The sequence below is a fragment of the Lates calcarifer genome, linkage group LG6, assembly GCF_001640805.2.
Source record: "Lates calcarifer isolate ASB-BC8 linkage group LG6, TLL_Latcal_v3, whole genome shotgun sequence".
Classification (NCBI taxonomy): Eukaryota; Metazoa; Chordata; class Actinopteri; family Centropomidae; genus Lates; species Lates calcarifer.
The window spans coordinates 5,773,581-5,791,278 of NC_066838.1; the positions used below are offsets into that span (position 1 = coordinate 5,773,581).

General features: G+C 41.2%; 1 protein-coding gene across 1 annotated transcript in view; it reads right to left on the reverse strand.

Annotated features, from left to right (window-relative positions):
• Positions 1–766: 766 nt before the first annotated feature.
• Positions 767–17,698, reverse strand: part of prex1 (phosphatidylinositol-3,4,5-trisphosphate-dependent Rac exchange factor 1) — a 79,127-nt gene continuing 62,195 nt past the window's right edge. The window contains 17 exon segments of the mRNA XM_051071050.1: positions 767–2,996; positions 3,112–3,179; positions 3,562–3,664; positions 3,906–4,081; positions 5,034–5,100; positions 5,890–6,004; positions 6,912–7,055; positions 9,261–9,363; positions 9,498–9,599; positions 9,601–9,716; positions 10,772–10,813; positions 10,913–11,041; positions 11,183–11,273; positions 12,096–12,178; positions 12,839–12,927; positions 15,967–16,182; positions 16,798–17,083. Of these exon segments, the coding sequence (XP_050927007.1) occupies positions 2,954–2,996; positions 3,112–3,179; positions 3,562–3,664; positions 3,906–4,081; positions 5,034–5,100; positions 5,890–6,004; positions 6,912–7,055; positions 9,261–9,363; positions 9,498–9,599; positions 9,601–9,716; positions 10,772–10,813; positions 10,913–11,041; positions 11,183–11,273; positions 12,096–12,178; positions 12,839–12,927; positions 15,967–16,182; positions 16,798–17,083 (1,973 nt within the window). The 3' untranslated portion in view covers positions 767–2,953.

Below are 17,698 nucleotides of genomic sequence, written 5' to 3' on the forward strand. Positions count from 1 at the left end.
CAAGTCCATCCCAAGAGGAAAGCTGCAAGGGAGGCTTTCATTTACTGATGCATGTTCATGTAATATTCATATGTGCGGCTTCCTTCACCTAAAATTATGACAGCTCTGTTTTTAAGGTCTGCATTCTCTGATTGGGCAGAAAGCCCCCTGCCAAAATCTGAAGGTAACTGACAACATCAGGAAGACATAAAACAAAGACATGGAACATCTCAGGCTGCTGTTCAAACACTTCCCTGCACATTACCATGTATAACAATGCAGATCAATTTGCAGTAAGCTGAATGTAGGACTAAATGACTTAGCCTATATCATATGTTCTAAGTGAATCCAATTTCCCCATGATAAGCATCAGGTTTGCTGGAAAGAGGGAGATGATCAGATCATATGATATGTGCTATGACATAAAGCAAATTATGAGTAAGTGGACTGAAAAAAGAAACTACTCCAGTCAGAAGTCTTATTGTTCACTTGCTGTAGCACTTAGTCACAGCCTGCTATGGTGTTTACTGGCAAATCATATTCAGCGTTTTCTGCTTTCAAGTCAATCCTGTGAAACTGCAGTAACATGCTGTAGACCAAAGGTAACACAAACACTGGTAGGACACACTGTAAAGCAGGAAAATAACAAGATTAAGAGGATGCCAAAAGTCCTTACTAAAGGGGGACCACTTCAACTTTGTGTATTAACATTTTTTTATGGGGGACATCACATCCTTGGTTGGATCATCACAGGCCAACATTGCTGCTACATGGAAAAACATTGTCATACTGTGAAGATTTTATTTACTAGCTTGTTAAGATTGAATTTACAATGATCATTTTAGAAAGATACAACAAAGATCCTTTGTACAGTTATTTTCAAGCAAAACAAAATTGCAAATAAAGTATATACAATAATGAAACATTAGAATAATGTAAATAAATGTGTAATCAGTGACATATTTCTTTGTCCAGCTACACCAACATGCTGCAGTCATTAGCTAATTTAAACTGGTAACACACACTTAAGACCAGGAGTTTATAAAATGTACACTAAGAGCAAATTTGACATGGGAAATGATGACAGTTCAAATATCCTTATCTGCCAACCAATGGATGTAAATTTACAGTGGCCTCACTACTGCAAGAGGATGTGTAGAGACTATTCCAACCAGACTGCTTGTAAATAAATAAAAATGACTGTGATCACTATGAAGTGATCAGCCTAATGAATGCAGCATGTCAAGGAAGATTCCTGAAATGCATTTAAAAAACAAAACAAAACAAACAAACAAACAAAAAAAAAAAAAACAGTTGTCAGTGAGGTTATGCTCAGCAAAGAGAAAAAAATCTTCTCTTCAAATGCACAGTCACAAATATAAAATGTTGTATGTTTTATATACTATATTATTTCCATAAAAATAATGCATTTTAATTTAGAGCATTACTCTGCTGCTGTAAGACATATCCTATCTTTTCCTCTGACATAATTACACTTTGTATGTACAAGAAATTAAAATCTTCAGTAAAATAATGTTACTGTGATTAAGTCCCGGAAAGATCCCTTTGTTTACATCATCGGCAAACTGCTTACAGTACTTTTTGCTAACACTGCAACTTGTATGGACCAATCGTTGTGCTTCTTTTAACACCTACAGTAAATACGACAGTCCCAAGACAACATAAAAGCCAATTTTAAAAAACAATATGATCTCTTAGTTAACAGCGGGCGATCCTTCAACTAGCCTAGTACATTTTAATTAATATATTAATAATTTAACAATGACTCAAATTCCCAACCTGTTGACATGGCTGCTTATTGACGAAAAAACAGCTGTGTATAGTTTGTTTTAGCTTCCTTTGTCCTGGTTCCGATTAGCTAGCTTCTGTTCACCCCCACCCCCCGCCCCCGCACTCCCTGAAGATTTATGTAACACTTCCTGATGAATCAAATTCCATACACATAAATAAACTGAAATACACAAGCAGTTATGTCTACAATATGGCATGCCATTGGTCCTTTAAATATTGTTCAATACGTAGGCTGGAATGCTTTTAGATTCTTTAATACCTGATATAGTATAAGTGAGGGATAAAATTACTCCTTCCAGACACAATAAATAACTATCCTTCATATAGTGCAGTAATACAGTACTCACACTAGACCTACAGTAATTGCACAGTAACCACATGCAACAGGCTGAGGAGAGAGCAGCCCAGTCTATCCTCTGTCTTTTTAGCTGTCACTCAATCCCTACTTCCATCTCCCTGTCTATTCCTTGACTTTCTGCATCTATTCAGTCCGCTATCATACATGAATACCAGGATATTCAAGTATTCTACTTCACTTGGAGTCCAAACATTGAGCCCTGGGGAACACCAGCCCAAACAGAGAAAGAGACAGCTCTCTGGACTTGCAGTCCAAGGCAAAATGGAGAACATCTGCATTTATGATGACAGTCAGCTACAGGTAGTTTGGTTAATCCAGTTAATAATAAGAGCTCGGTTATGAGTGTAATCACTGTGGACGTTGTCTTTGTGAGCCCTCAAACTGACATCTCGCTTTCACTTGCATTGTGAATATTTTGCACCAGTTGTCAAGTCGTTCATGTCAGCTATGTGTAGACAGACAGCCAAAGTAGTAATACTTCTATCTGGGTTGTCACCCAGTACAACAGTACATCACTAGTCTTGAGCTTCAGGCTGTGTCAGTCTCATTGCAGGTGCTCCCAGGTAACTGACATTAGTCATCTGTACAGTCTTGTTTAGTCTGTTTCGTTGCACTGAAATCTCTAGTGGTATCCATGCTGGAATGATCCCTGTGTTACTGGGGAAGTTGGGGCAAGGGTCTTTCCATCAGCAGTGTCTCGTGGAAGAAATCCAGCGAGACTTGCCCTCTTTTGCTTCCATCATCTCTCATCATATCTTACATATTCACCCTGACTCTGATGAGCTCTCTGAAGTGACACCTTTCTTAGAGTTCTCCATCTGAGGGTGGCAAACACAGCTTGAAGAGCCTGTTGAAAAAGAAAAAATTCAAATGAGACAATCCATCTTGCCTAAGACCATAAATGGTGGAATGTACTGATGGCATGGGCAGAGGTGCCTGCTGGAAGTGTTTTTATAAAATACCTTGGGGCTGATGGAGGCATCTGGTCCATTACCTTGAGATTTTTAGCAGAGAGCTCGACTCTTGCCCCCTGGCAGAAGAGACAACATATGCTATAAACACCACAGCCATCACGCTGCACTTAGTTCAACTGTTCTGAATGGTTGAACATCAGAAAACATACAATGTGTAGAAATATTTGTTTTAAGTAATGAGACCATGTGTTTTTATGTAATGCACAAGCTATTTTTTCATATGATTTTGACTGAGGCATCCATGCCGTAAGATTACACCTGCACAGTCTAATGCAATCTAATGCACTGTCATGTCATGGAGGTGTTGATTCAATTCTCTGTTTTATCACTAAGATTAGTGGTGGTGCTGATAAATATGTCATTGAATTACATTAACATTAACAAAAACTGAACTCGTGCTGGACCCCAGGCTGAGATCAAACAGCCCCTGAGATTTACCTGTTTACGCATAATGTCCATGGTCTGCATGAAGCAGCGTGGCATGAGGCCGTGGTTCCTGGCTAAGATCATTGCCTGCTCCAGTGTCACACTGAGGGTACATCTGCAAAGAGCAAAAAAAAAAGCCAAAGTTTACTGCTGTGTTTACCTTTGTAACCAACACACACTAATGGGGTCGTTCATATGTGCAGGTAGAAATTAATTCAGACTGTGGGGCAAGGCTGGGCTTTTGAGGTTCAGTAGTGCATGTCATCCACTCTGTACTGTGTTAATCTTTATTCCAGCTGACAGTTCAGTGATACTACACAAGCAGTGTAATAATGTCAGCATGGTGCCGGGCTGACCTCTGCATTCCTGTGCCACACATGGTGATGTGGCAAGCTCCCAGGCGGTTACACAGCTCAGAGGACACACACAGCACGCTGACACCTGACGGGTGACCCTGGGTACTATGGCGCACGTTGATGTAGGACTGCATTAGTCGACAGAGGTCGTCCAGTGTGTTGAGGGGTCGCAGCAGCTGTGTTGGGGGGGGGGCAAGTGAAAGTCAGGGAAGTTCAGTGGTTAAATAGACAGCTAACAAGATGGTACAGTGCAGTATCACAAGAGTGCCCATCTCACCAAGTCATTTAGACTACTACTGAGTGTTAAAACCAAGTGGAGGGTAAAATTCACTAGTTTCCTATAGTCGCACAAATTCTGTCAATTTTCTCCTAATACGTGACAATATAATGAAAAAAGCAAAATACCCCAAAATAATAAAGTTCTATTACTTGAATTTGAAAGAAATGAGTCATAAAAATGAAAATTTAACAGGTGAAAAAGCTGATTTGTATTAGAAGCAAGTGAAATGATTTTACACTATGTGATATATTTCAATTCTGAATACTAGACTAAGTTGAGTAGCTGACTTGTTAAGATGGTACACCAGCAGAAATAGGAGGAAAATCATTTAAAGAAAACAGAAACAGGTTAAACTCTCTGTAGTCTTTCTTTTGAAAGACAATAAAAACCTGAGAGTAAACTGAGGTATCTATAAACTGAAACTATGCTCTATTAAGATTTAATCACTTGGAATCTATTTCAGCTACAGTCAGTTTGGGACACTAAAATTTTCTTTCTAATCTAATCATCTCTGAAGTTCAAATGGAGACAGTTTCTAATGTTGATGTGTTGAGGTTAGTTGGAGTTAATGGGGGGAGTCTTGACGAGCTAGTGGGGGTTTCCAGGGGAGGGAACAGGACACCAGTTCATCTTACTTTTGCAATGCTTGGTTGAAGGTCTCTAACTTCAAGTCCCAGTATCTGTGCTTGCATTTATATTCAGTCACAACATTATATACAAATGGACTTATTTTACAAGAACATGATATAAGTTACGAGATAAAAGTCCACACAGACTGTAATGTATACATTCTGTGAGCACAGCAAAGGCAGTAAATGGGAAATAAATCAGAATAAGTGTATATTTACCTGGTCGATCTTCATAGCTGTGGTGTTTGAGTCTGTGGGGAGATTGGACTTCTCCAAATAGAAAGCCCTGTTGAGACGAGAACATTTCTATTTTAGTTTTTTAAACTGGTTTGGAAATCTACAGATTTTTTTTCTCCTCTGACTCACTTTGTGAGAGAGCTGAGTCATCTAGCATCTAGAGTACTTCACTATATAGAATATGCATCTGGTACAGCACATATTTTATCATTTATTGATGTTGCATGAGTCAGGATCCTCAGATTTAGCATGTACACGTCAGAAATCACAAACCTATTAAACACCTATTAAAAAACACAAATATATTACAGGGCAATAAACGACCTTAAATTCTAAGTAGACACATACATGCACATGTAGAGATTATCAAAACTGTAATTAAAAGTGAGCTGTTAACCTAATTCATATCAGAAGTGGTTTAATACATCAGCCGAACATATGGTAAATACATTACACACACTGTCTGTAAAGGTTCTCAATCCCAAACAGAGATTAATATATTTATTGTATGTGCAATATTCCTAAACTCCACAAACTAATGATTAACAAACAGATGTGAGGGAGTCATTTTGCATTACTAAATAAACAAACCCACAATCTATCCTGTTAGCTGATGTGGGACTTTGTTCAGGACAGGTCTGAACAAATGATACAGTTCTCACCTTGAAAAATTCTAGAGCATGAAAATAGTTAAGTGTAAAGTAAAACAGCAATCGAAGCATAGTTTCTGCTTGCTTATGCAACACCACAGGGTGAACTCTCCCTTTAAGGTGGAATATATCCAGAGTGCTAGTGAGTAAACCACTGGAGGGCTGTGATGCAGTGTAGCATAGCGTACCTGAGTCTGCGGTAGTAAGCCTTGACCTTCTCTAGTGAGAAAGCATTGGAGCGCTGCTGGAACTCCTCCATGGTGGCGTAGTCCTGCTGGGACACTCCCTCCGGACGCTCCAGCGCTGGGTAAAACAGGCAGGAAGCATTTAAACCAACACACAACTCTCACTTCCAAAAACTTTATCATTGAATATCATTTATATATCAACTCTGAACACCAAATAACCTTGACTCTAGAATAATGTCTTGAAAAGGTGAGGATTGTCCAAAAATCTCCTTTCTTTACAAGATCTTTTTATCCATATGAAGACATATGGCCACACATATTTTAGTATCTGCAAAGTCACAAGGTGTCCCAGACTTCTCAACCTGTAGCTAAGACTCTCTTCCAGTAGGTGGTGATGTTGATTCAGATATCTGCACTATTGAATGGCTCTTGTGCTGTGTTGTAGCACTCTCTTCAATGCTCAAATACATTAAAACAATATGAGTTCTCTCTTTGGGTTAGTTTTCCAACTGGAATGTCTATATGGAAAATTAATGGCTATTTGGCAGACAGGCGTGATGCATAATGGTATCCACTCATACTAGGCTGAGATGGAGAACTAGAAGGAGCAGGGCAGCAAAGAATGTAAAGGTGGGGTGTTATCAATGGGCAATAAAAGGCTTCAATCTAACTTAATAAAAGCACATAAAGCAATCAGGAAATGTACATGTGTGAGAGGCTGAGAGGCTGCATAAAGCAAACGATTCAATTCTACGTTAGTGATCAGTGACTCTGTGTTAAAACAACACTGATGCATTTGAGATGTACGGCTTATTTTGTTAAAACAATCTTTTGTAGAAAAACACAGACCTCAGCAAGGTATGGAGAAAAAAATATTGCTTTGGTGCTGAAGCTGCAGTATTGTATATCCAAAGAACAACAGCCTACCACTGTTACATCATGCTCTATCTACACCCTGGACCCATTCTCCTGCAGTTTTCTCACTTTCTCCAGTTCATCTTTCCCAGTCTGCCCAGTCTTACCCTTGGTGAAGAGGACAGTGTGGAGCTTGAGGCTGCCTCCGTTCTGCAACCGACTGGGCAGCTCACTGAAGTGACAGCTGTCCAGGTACAGGGTGACCCTCAGGGCCTGTCGACTGCCCTCCACCTGGTAACACACTGGTGTGTCTGTAACACACATACACAGACAGAGGAGGAGTCTTATTATAGAAGTCATATTATACTTCTTGTTGTTTGAGCAACAGAGAATTGTAAGGGGCTCTGGAGTTTGTTACTTTTAACACCTCACATACACAAAATTCTGCATTAATAGTAAAGTAAGTGAGAGTAAATTCAATGGACAGAAAAAGACGCTGTTGTATTGTCCTCTTCCATTTCATCTATATCAAAGTCTTCACCCTCAGATACATTTGCCACAGACTCTGTTATAATGCATGTCTCCAAATGCCAGTAATGATTGCACTGCTGCACTGGTGAGCATCATCCATCATTTGAAATGTGTTTTACGTTTTCTTCCTAACATGACTTCATAAAACCACAATTACTGCATCTGTATCAGAGGATAAAACCTTCCCTGACCAAAGGTGGAGAACTCACTGTGTCACTGTGTGTTGCCATGACACTGCCACAGAGTGCACACACAATAATGGAAAAAGTGACAAACGTCTATTTAAATATAACAGTAGTACTTACCTGCATATTAGTCATGTTAGGAAAATTTGCAACACACATATTGTTATGTGTGTAAGCTGTTTTTTAAAGTAGCAGCACATGGAAATGTGTCTTTGTCTGGCACATTTTTTAATCTATTAGATATCTTTATGCAACTAAAACAATCGCAGTTTGAAAGAATTGGTCATTACTGGATCACTTCTATGCAGAGCAGTAACCTTTTCTAATTCTACAAACAGTACATGACTAGTAATAATTTATAAGTCAGACACTGATTTGTGCTGATTCCTCCTAACATTTTCCGACTGTGAGACATGAGCAGTTCTCAGAAAATGGAAAAGCTGACCTTTACTGAGTGACCTCTAGGGTCAGTGCTCTTTCCTAGAGAACCCATCAAGCCATAATCCTGTGGAATTGGCTGTGATGCCTCTCAGGGGCTACAGACTCTCTGGTGCTTATATGTCTCTACCTTACCTATAGCTCCCAGCTTGCTGAGGATGCCATTAGCAAATCAATACTATCCAATGGAAGCTGCCGCCACAAACCATCTGCTAGCACGGCAGCAATCTGAGCTGAACATGCAACTTTAGGAAAGCAATTTCGTTAAAAACTTTTTTTTTCCCCTTTTTATTCCCAAGTGTAGGAGATTGGGTCTGCAAACTGTTTTTATCTCTACATGCCTGTTGTTTGTAATGAATGTAAGTGAAGTCTCAGTGACAGTGAAAGTCAATATGTGCTATATGTATACGTACTGATTTGCATGTCTGTGCACAATATATGCATACGTACACTAAACACTTTCTGCTGCTGGGCGTGCAGCTAGAATAGTAAATCTCTGCCTCATCCATAGCTTTACTTCCTAAAATGGGAAATGCATGTTGTGCTTTTCCTTTGAGAGGCAATCTCTGCCAGCCATATTGAGGTGGCTGAAAGGAGAACTGATTCAGGATGCAGTTTGCATCTGCTGGCTTTAAGGCTTCTGGTAGCCTGCAGCATCTTCAGTGAATACAGATACTGAGGTCATTAAAGCCACAAATACACCCAGGTCTTAAACTTTATATACACAGTCATGTCAAGATTCACACAATGGCCACTTTGAACAACCTTGGTGCATCCTTCAAACTACTGCACTACACCACTGTATTCAAACGCTTACTTTGAAATAAATGTTCCAATCTTGGGCATTTTGAGAGGACAGAGGGAATGCAAACCACAAAATCAATTTGTCATTTTCATGCTCCAAAAGAATATTTTTCTACTACAGCACATGTTAGTGCAGGAATATTACATATGTGTATGTATTTTTGTAATGTTTGTGTATATCTTGAGATGCTTCCGCCACACATGTCACGCGTGTCTCAGAACAGCACTCAATTTTAAATGAGGCCCTTCACAGCCTGTCAGGAGGGACCATGTTATCTGTAATACAAGGACAACAAGGACTTGAAGAGATTGCAAGCTCTGCCCTTGTTTCAGATGATTTATGGAGCTATTATAGTGTTGTTTTAGCTCCCTATTCAGTCGCTCTTCACTGAAAAGAAAATTAAATCTGCAACGGAAAAATTACAATTTGACCCTCAATAGCTACCATACATCCACATAATGGAACCTTATTCTGAGTTGGTCAAACCATACAGCTGCTCATTAGCAGCAGTCTGGTGTGAAAGGGCCAAGTCAGTTTTTGTTGATGGAGTCTCTTACTTGCGACTAGACACTCATCCTCCAGTTGCCTGAAGAACACAGTGACTTTGTCCAAGTCCAACAGGGCCGCCTTGGTATCTTCCAGCATGGTCCGCTCCTCTTTCTGTTAGAGCAGAGAAAGAAAGCTCAGAGGTTGCACCAGAGTGTTTTGATAGTTGTGAAAACAGCTGCATGGTGAGAAAGCCATAGAGAATATCAGAGCAAAAAAAAAGCAGAAAATATCAAATCTGCCCTGACCACGTGTGGCGCTAGCGTGGACTGGAAGTGCAGCAGAACACCGATGACGGATATCTGCTCCAGCCACTTGCGGCTGGTCTCCTTGCTGTCTTCCTGGTACTCGCCGGCGATTGTTGAAGCGCGACCGCAAAGCTGCCAGCAGCTGCTCTGCCAGTGTGCACAGGGCGCCTGTCGCTGCCTGGCAGAAGATCACATCCCGCCGCAGCTGCAGAGACGTGTCTGGTGTTGGAGGTTGGACAGAGAGAAATTTTGATGTCAAAGAGTGATGGAGGGAGTTCACGGGGGTACAACGGGGGGGAGGGTTACGGAGAGAAGAGGAGAGTTGAAGGGAGTGAAAGCAGTGGTATGAAAATGGATGGTACAGAGGAAGACAGGCATAGGAGGAAAAGGTGAAAAGGTCAGTGGGCAGGAGAGGGCAAAGGCATCCCAAAATCACACTAACCTTCCTCATTACACATGTCTTGGGCCTACTCCAATACATATATTTTATTCCATTAGTCTGGTTCCCCTGAGAGGATATCTCCCATTAACCAACACCAGATGCCACTGTGCACAGTTCAAAGTGACTGGAGCATCATGTGCTTCGACAGCAAACCCTTTCCCTGTACAAACACACTGAACAACTGGCCTCAACCTGGATATGATCCTGCTCTGGAAAATGAAAACACTGCCGACAAGTCTGACTTTTTAGAATGATTTAATTATACTGGAAACTAAATCAATTTAAACATCTGCTTTATCTTTTGTAATAAAGCTGATGAAATGAAAACATACTTGATATGCAGCTAATAATGTACTGTATGTCATTGTTCACAACTAATGTAAAAGTGGGCATGCATTTTTTTGAAAGCTAATGTTACAAAATGAGAAAAATAAAGGTAATAAAAATATAATCTTATTAAATGATGAAATATTCCACAGAAATTGTGTTCTTGGCATTTTAAATAAATCATTTTTAAAATGTAATCATCTTTGAAGATGTTTTTAGGACCTGCAGATGTCCTGATGTAGGACCTGGCTGTAATTTCATATGATGGATGATCTCATTTGCAAAGAGCTTTAAAGTGTTGGAATCATTTAAAATACTCCAGTTATGAGACCTTTTCCAACTGCTTCAGACCGACTACTGCTGAGTGATTGCACAGCTCGCCTTGACATCTCTTCTGCTGATTTTGTGGAAAATTGAGCAGAGTCCTATCTGGTTTGACTATCTGCCACCATCTTGCTCTAAATAAATATGAACTGGTTTCTGTCAAACACTGATGTTTCTCTACCTGTGCATTTGAGCAGAGCCAGGAGAAGCTGGTTCTTTCCATCTGCAGAAATGAAAGGAAAACAAGGTGGAATGACTGACTGCAACTGTACACGATTACATAATAGAAATGTGTAAACATGTGCGTGTGTATTCCACTAACCATCCACAAATCTCTGCAGGCTCTCCACCAGGGTTTTGATAGAGGTGGGTAGGTTCCAAGGGTCCTCCCGGATGTTCTTGTGGATGATGTAACGACAACGAACCGTCCAGTCCTCCGTTTGGCGAAACTCTGTTCACATAAAACCCAGGAAATGTGTGAGAGTGTGTGTGTTATTTATCGGTTGTATGAACAGAAACATGTTGACACACCCTTTCATCTTACAAGCAGCAAACACACGTGGTTGTGCACACTGACACAAAACAAATATACCTGGCTGGCTGTGGTCGGAGTAAAAGTGCTTGGTCTCCTCACAGGCCTTGGTCATGACAGGTCCTTTGAGTAGGCTGTTGATGGAGTCAACCTTTATGTAGAAACAAGAGCACACACACACACACACACACACAGAAAACTTGTCAGGTAATCAATCAGGCTCTCTCAGTACTTCACTCCTCATATTCTACACATCTTTCCTTCCTTTTGTCTGGCAGCTACCTCAATTCTTTATTATCTCTCTCACACATACACACACACACACACACCCAGCTCTGCAGTAACTTCTGGCATGGGTCTTTCAGCATTAACAACAACAAGCCCCCTGAGCTGTTGTTTCCATGTGGAAAGAACTATAGCAGCCAAAGAGGGTGCACCCCACGTGGAGTCGAACAACATCAAATGCTGGTGAAAGGAGAAGAAACGAGGGATGAATGTCCTTAACTGAATCCACACAACAGTGAAAGCCTGTATGTGTGTGTGTATGTATGTGTGTGTGTGTGTGTGTGTGAGGAGAAAGAGGGAAAGGTGGGGGAAAGAAAAGAAAGAAAGGAAGTCAAGTGAAAGATGAGAGAGAAATCCAGGATCCTGACCAGGGGACAGAGAGCTCCACGAGGTAACTCAGCCCAGATGTTGACTGATTACTATCACAATCATCTGTTCCAAATGGTTTGGCGGGGGAGGGGTTGTTAATGCTGACGTGTGTGTGTTCTTGTTTCCTTATCTTGCAGTTTCACATCTTCTGGCTGCATTTAAACTTCAGAAATCTTAGCAGGTCAACATTCTTTTGCGAATAAAGATTTTATTCAAATTTGGATTAGACCAGGGTAAAACCTTTGACTAATTAAGTAGGGGTGCTCAAGTTCTGCAACATAAATTCAGCTTTTGATCCAAACGGAACCCTAGAACTTACCTGGTTGAAAAGGTGCTCAAGGCAGCCATGCAGCTTGTCCTGTTTGTCTGAGGGAATCCTCATGTCACATGGCAGCTCATCCCCTAACAGCCAAAAAAAATTTACAATTCATCCATAATTAAATGATGAGGATGAATGACTAATAAGTCACTTCACCAGAGTTTCATTGTGGGATGTTTAAGACTTAATACTGTTAAAAACAATGTGGTAAACAGCAGTGGACACATACTTGGCTCACTGCACAAAGAATGTGGCTGTGGGGGTTTTGAAATGTTGTGTCTAAAATATCTGACCACAGTCACCTCCAAGAAATATCTAACAGTATTTCTCCATTTTGGCATCCTGAGAGCATGACATATGATCAACATCATCACAGAGTTAAGAGCAGTAACAAGTTGGCAGCCACTCATGCAAACATCCATTACTTCTTGTCTTTGTTTGACACTCAGGAAGCATATATTTGCCTCAGTCTAGCTTATGTTGTTTATGTTGAATTACAGGTCTGTCTGCTTGGACAGTGGCACAGTTTTTGCATTGGATCTGAAATGATTATTGTTCCACTTGAGATCCAATGTACAGAGCCAAAACAACATGTAACTGACTAAATACTTCTTCTGCAAATGAAAGAACAGATCTTATAGTAAGAGCTGAAACGTTTACAGCTCTGCATTAACAAAAACTATATTTACAAGAGGATAGAAAAAAGCATTTAGCTTAGAATTTAGTTTCACTCCATCCATTACCTGATCCCATCTCATCACTCCCCAGGTAAGAGCTGTTGCTTCGCACACTGGTGTAGGACAGGACTGAATCTCTGTTGCTGTTGCATTCGCTGCAATAATGCACATAACACACAAACAAACAGAGTTAAAATGCGTAATACAGCAAAGGGTTCATTCTGCTTTTAAACCACAGAGGGGTTTTGGAAAGCAGCGTCTTGTAATTATGCTGCCAAATAATCCCTCTGATTGTAAATGCCTTCTCTGATTTACAGTATGTGAGACCAAAGGTAATTAAATGTTTCTCACAGTAACAACCGCCTCTGGTTTACAGAGAGGAGCATTCAGTCAACTGTGTCTGCATCAGAACATTTGACTGATGATAAATATATACATTAGATGTAAACACTGAAATGGAGCTCACCTTTCTACACAGATGCTTTTATAAACACATGTTCTTTTCAGTGGTGACAGTGTTGCTATGACTCAGTTATCAGTGCACTTCTTCATGCTGGTGTATAAGGAGAACTTCTGGCTGCCTATGACAGTTTTATAAAATGACTTAGTCTGGTATTTTTAGTCCTATGTCTACGTGATTCGACATGATTACCGAGAGCATGTGGAAGATTTATGTGGCTCAAATTATACATCGCTTCAAGTGAGCACGCTCGCAGTCCCCTCAGAGGAGCTCTGAATGATTCACAGGCTGAATTACCATGACAAATGGCCTACGAGCGACTACGAGCTACAAAACGACAACACTGGCTTTGTCTTCCTTTTCTATTATTCGGCCTGGCTGGATGACAGAGTGGGGTAGTCAGGGGTGGATATCACCTGCCGGGTTATTCTGCGGTCCCTGATGTGTCTGAATGTGTGTTTGTGCTGGAAGGAAGGGAAACTGACTACATCAGATCTGCTCCAATTACAGGGGCAGAGTTAATATAACCATCTTTTAGTAGAAATCTCTATTGGCTTTTACTCACACACACTCATACAAACACACAATCATACACTCCCTCTTATCATAGTTCAGTCCCCTCATTGCTTTTCTCTTTATTTGTTGCCTAATAAATGCACAAATCCCTCTGTCCTGACTGGGCTCTGTATAATTCCCCCTCTTGCTATCTGCTTCTGCATGGGGAGTTGTGTTTTCCAGCTGAATTCAGAGACATACACACTCCCGGTCTCACACACACACGGGAGGTGATTTCCAAATTTAGCCTCACACACCTTCTGCCAAAAGTGTGAGCACCACTGTGACAATTATCCTGCTTGTAGTAGCAGATCTGTCCTAAACCTAAATCTAACACATACACAGACAGCAAGACACACACACACACACACACACACACACACACACACACACACACACAAGTCCTGTTCACAAAATAGATACAGGGTGATGTGTTCACAGCTCGAAATATAGGTGACAATGGATTCATGAACACATTGAGAACACACTGAGATCCCACTTTACAGCTTCCTCTGAGGTTGCTTCTTAAACTGTCTAGTGCTTTACGGAGCATTCACAATGAGAAAAAATGTTAATGAAAATGTTAATACTAAAAATTCCAGCACTCAAGAGTAAAACCACCAGAATTCTTTGTGTGGTGTTAGTGGACATATTATCCCACAATGCAATGCACATTAAATATAACTTGGTTTGTCTAAGGAAGGCAAGAAAAAATGTGTTGGATTGATGTTAAGTGCGCTCTTCTCTGAGGAAACAGAAGTGATGTATAGCAGTATTTGGCATGTTAAGCAATTAAGGAAGATCAATCACTTGAGATACACTCTGATGCCAAAGAACTGCAATCTGTCTCAGCTGGATCTGGATCTGGACACACTATATATGACTAGATACCAGACAAAAAGTCTTAACACACATACACACACACACAGATGCACACTTGAAAGCCAATGATTTATGACAGACACAGTGTACCAGAGTCTGGAACAGACGCTACTTGATGGTTTCACACTCTTCTCTCCTGTTCTTTGACCCCCTGTGTCAGTGTGTGTAGATGCCAGTTTCTCCTGTCCTTGTTCTCACATTATGTTCTTCACAGACTGTGCTCGGCCCGTGACCTCCGACTGCTGAGCTCTGCTGTGGTCTATCACCACCTCAGGCTTTAATGTCTAATTCTCTCAGCAGGACTCAAAAAAAAAAAAGGATCCACCACCCACCTCTAAAACACAGTAGCACTTTTCATCACATCCAAAATTTCACAAGTGCAATGATTCATCCACATTCACTATGCAGCCCTGTGCTGCTACCTTGAAGAGTTTTTTTTTCTACTGGGCTTCAAAACCTTGAGCAAACACCTCGCTCTGTGTGTGTGTGTGTGTGTGTACCACACATACAACAGGCTACATTTTCCTTTACATTTTATTGCGATGAGGTAGTTGCGTTTCACATGCCGTGGCCGGGCTTTAATGACAGAGTGGGTGAGGAGGCCGCGCCCCAAACATTTGGCTGTATTATACACCAGCCCACCACACCAACAACCAATAACTACATCTTAGTGGGTGGTGGAGGGTGGGGCTCAGTGGAGCACTGCCCAGTGAACCGTGCACACACACACTCTCTCTCTCTCACACACACACACGGACACACACACACACACACAGAAACATCTGAATGAACTTGCAACAAGAAAATGACATAACCAGATCTGACCAAAACATTTTGAAGTAATTTTTAGCCCTGCATCTCAGTTAAAATGCCAACATCTGGAATGAGTTGTAGCCTCCAAAGGGGGGAAATGAGCAGCATTATAGGTTTGTGGAGTAAAGAGCGAGTTTGAATGATGTTCATGTTTTATAGAGTCCACAGTTAGAAATCTAGGTGTGAGACAGGGGTGTCCCACATCTCCTCTCTAGGCTTTATGGAGATGCTGAGACACCAGGTAGATGATGATTTTTTCCCTAGCATAAACAGTTAATTGTGATTTATATCAGGCAGCATATTGAGAAAAGAAGACTGACAATATGATTCAAAATATTAAATCCAAATGGACTCAAACGGCAGAAGAGTCATTCTTCTTTTATGAAGTTACTCAGGTCCAAGTTTCTAAGACTGACAACTCGTGACCACACAATCTTAATTTCAAGTCTGTGTGATTTGTTAGCGACAGTCTTTAACTAGTTACCTGTAGGAGTCCCTGTAGCTCATTGTGTCATGACCTGAGTCTTCCTGGTCCTCCTCGTTCACCTTAAAGCAGACTCTTTTAATGCCACCTTGCTCCACTTTGTCCTGGTCACAGCCATCCTCGCAGGGGGCCAGAGTCGGCTGACTGGGTTCATAGACTGGAGGCTCCCCACCCTCTCCTTGGAGCTGCGTGGGCTCAGTGATGGATGATAAGAGGCTGAAGAAAAAAAATGAGATACAGGATATATCTGTTTGGTATATTTTAATATTTTGAATATTCTAAAATATATATATAGCTTTAGAGATATAAAGCATACTGGAATTACATCCTGAGCATCAATATTATCATTCTTATACTATAACACACTGTGCATAGACACCTTCACTATCAAACATACACATCTATTCAGTCACACTGTCGCACCCCTTCCTTGGCATGGACACACAATATGTGTCTCTTTCTTCTGATGTTATCCTGGCCTCACTCCCTGTTCCTGTACTGGGCCCGGCCCGTAAATATTTTGGGCCTGAAGAATGTTCCTTTTGTAAATCCTCAGCTTTAAACAAGGCAAAGGGCAGACAGACAAAGAAAGTCTGACAGACTGCCTCGGGAGGCTGGTGTGGGGATAACAGCTCCTCGCTTTTCATGCAGAGATCTCTAAATGTCACTGTGCAGGCTACAAAAATAGTCTACTCACATATAAACACCAGACGAATGCCAATATTTGATAACAGCACCACCTGTTACAGCTATTAAAAAACATGTTTAAAGCTTTTCAGTTGCACAGGATCAATGTGCTCATGTAAACTGTCACACACTGTAAACACTTACACATCGATCTGAGCGACATACTGCTTCATTTCCCTCACAGCAACATCCAGGCGGCTGTACAGGTGAATGTAGGAGTCCTGGGTCTCTGTGTCTTCCTGTTTGAGCAAGAAACTCAGCCCGCCTTCTCCATGGCCACCCCGTCGACTGTCCGTCAGACCCTCGCTTCCGTCCAGGGCCACATCTCCACTGCCATCCGCCTCGTCCCCTTCTAGGCCAGAACAGGTCCAGGAGGGAGCTCCCATGCTGGTCACACAGTGCTGGGTGTGGGACATGGGATTCAGTTGTGCTACAGGAGAGGAGGAGAGGAGAGGAGAGGAGAGGAGAGGAGGAGAGGATAAACAACATGTTAGCAGTGGCTGAATGAAATTGACTTCACTCCCTGACAATTATATATACCCCAGATGTTCAAAACCCATGAAGTAAGACTCTTGTCTGTTCTCCATTTGGACTTGATGAAAAACAACTTCTTAAAGGGCACTTGATCAACTGATACTGATACTGAGCAACTGATATGCACAGCGGGAGCAGGATGCAAAACTGTTTACTTGGGTTGAATGCCAAACTAAGCTGCAATAACCTGAGATGTCCCAAAACTGCAGACAGATTAAATTCGTCCATTGAAGCCAGAGTGTATACTATTAGTACACAGCAAACACTAACGTTAAGCAGAGAAGCCCTTATACATTTTATGTACATTCCACACATTCTTTTAAAACCCAGGGCATTGCGTTGGAAGAGGATTTTTTTTTCAACACCTCAGGTAATAAACCTCATAATATGATTCAGTCTCTAAATGCAACACTAAAGGCTAGCTGCTCTCACTGGAGAAAACATCATTCCCATGGCTGTCGGCTGAATGCATGCTGAAAGGCACCAGGGCTGAACATCTAACCAGTACAAC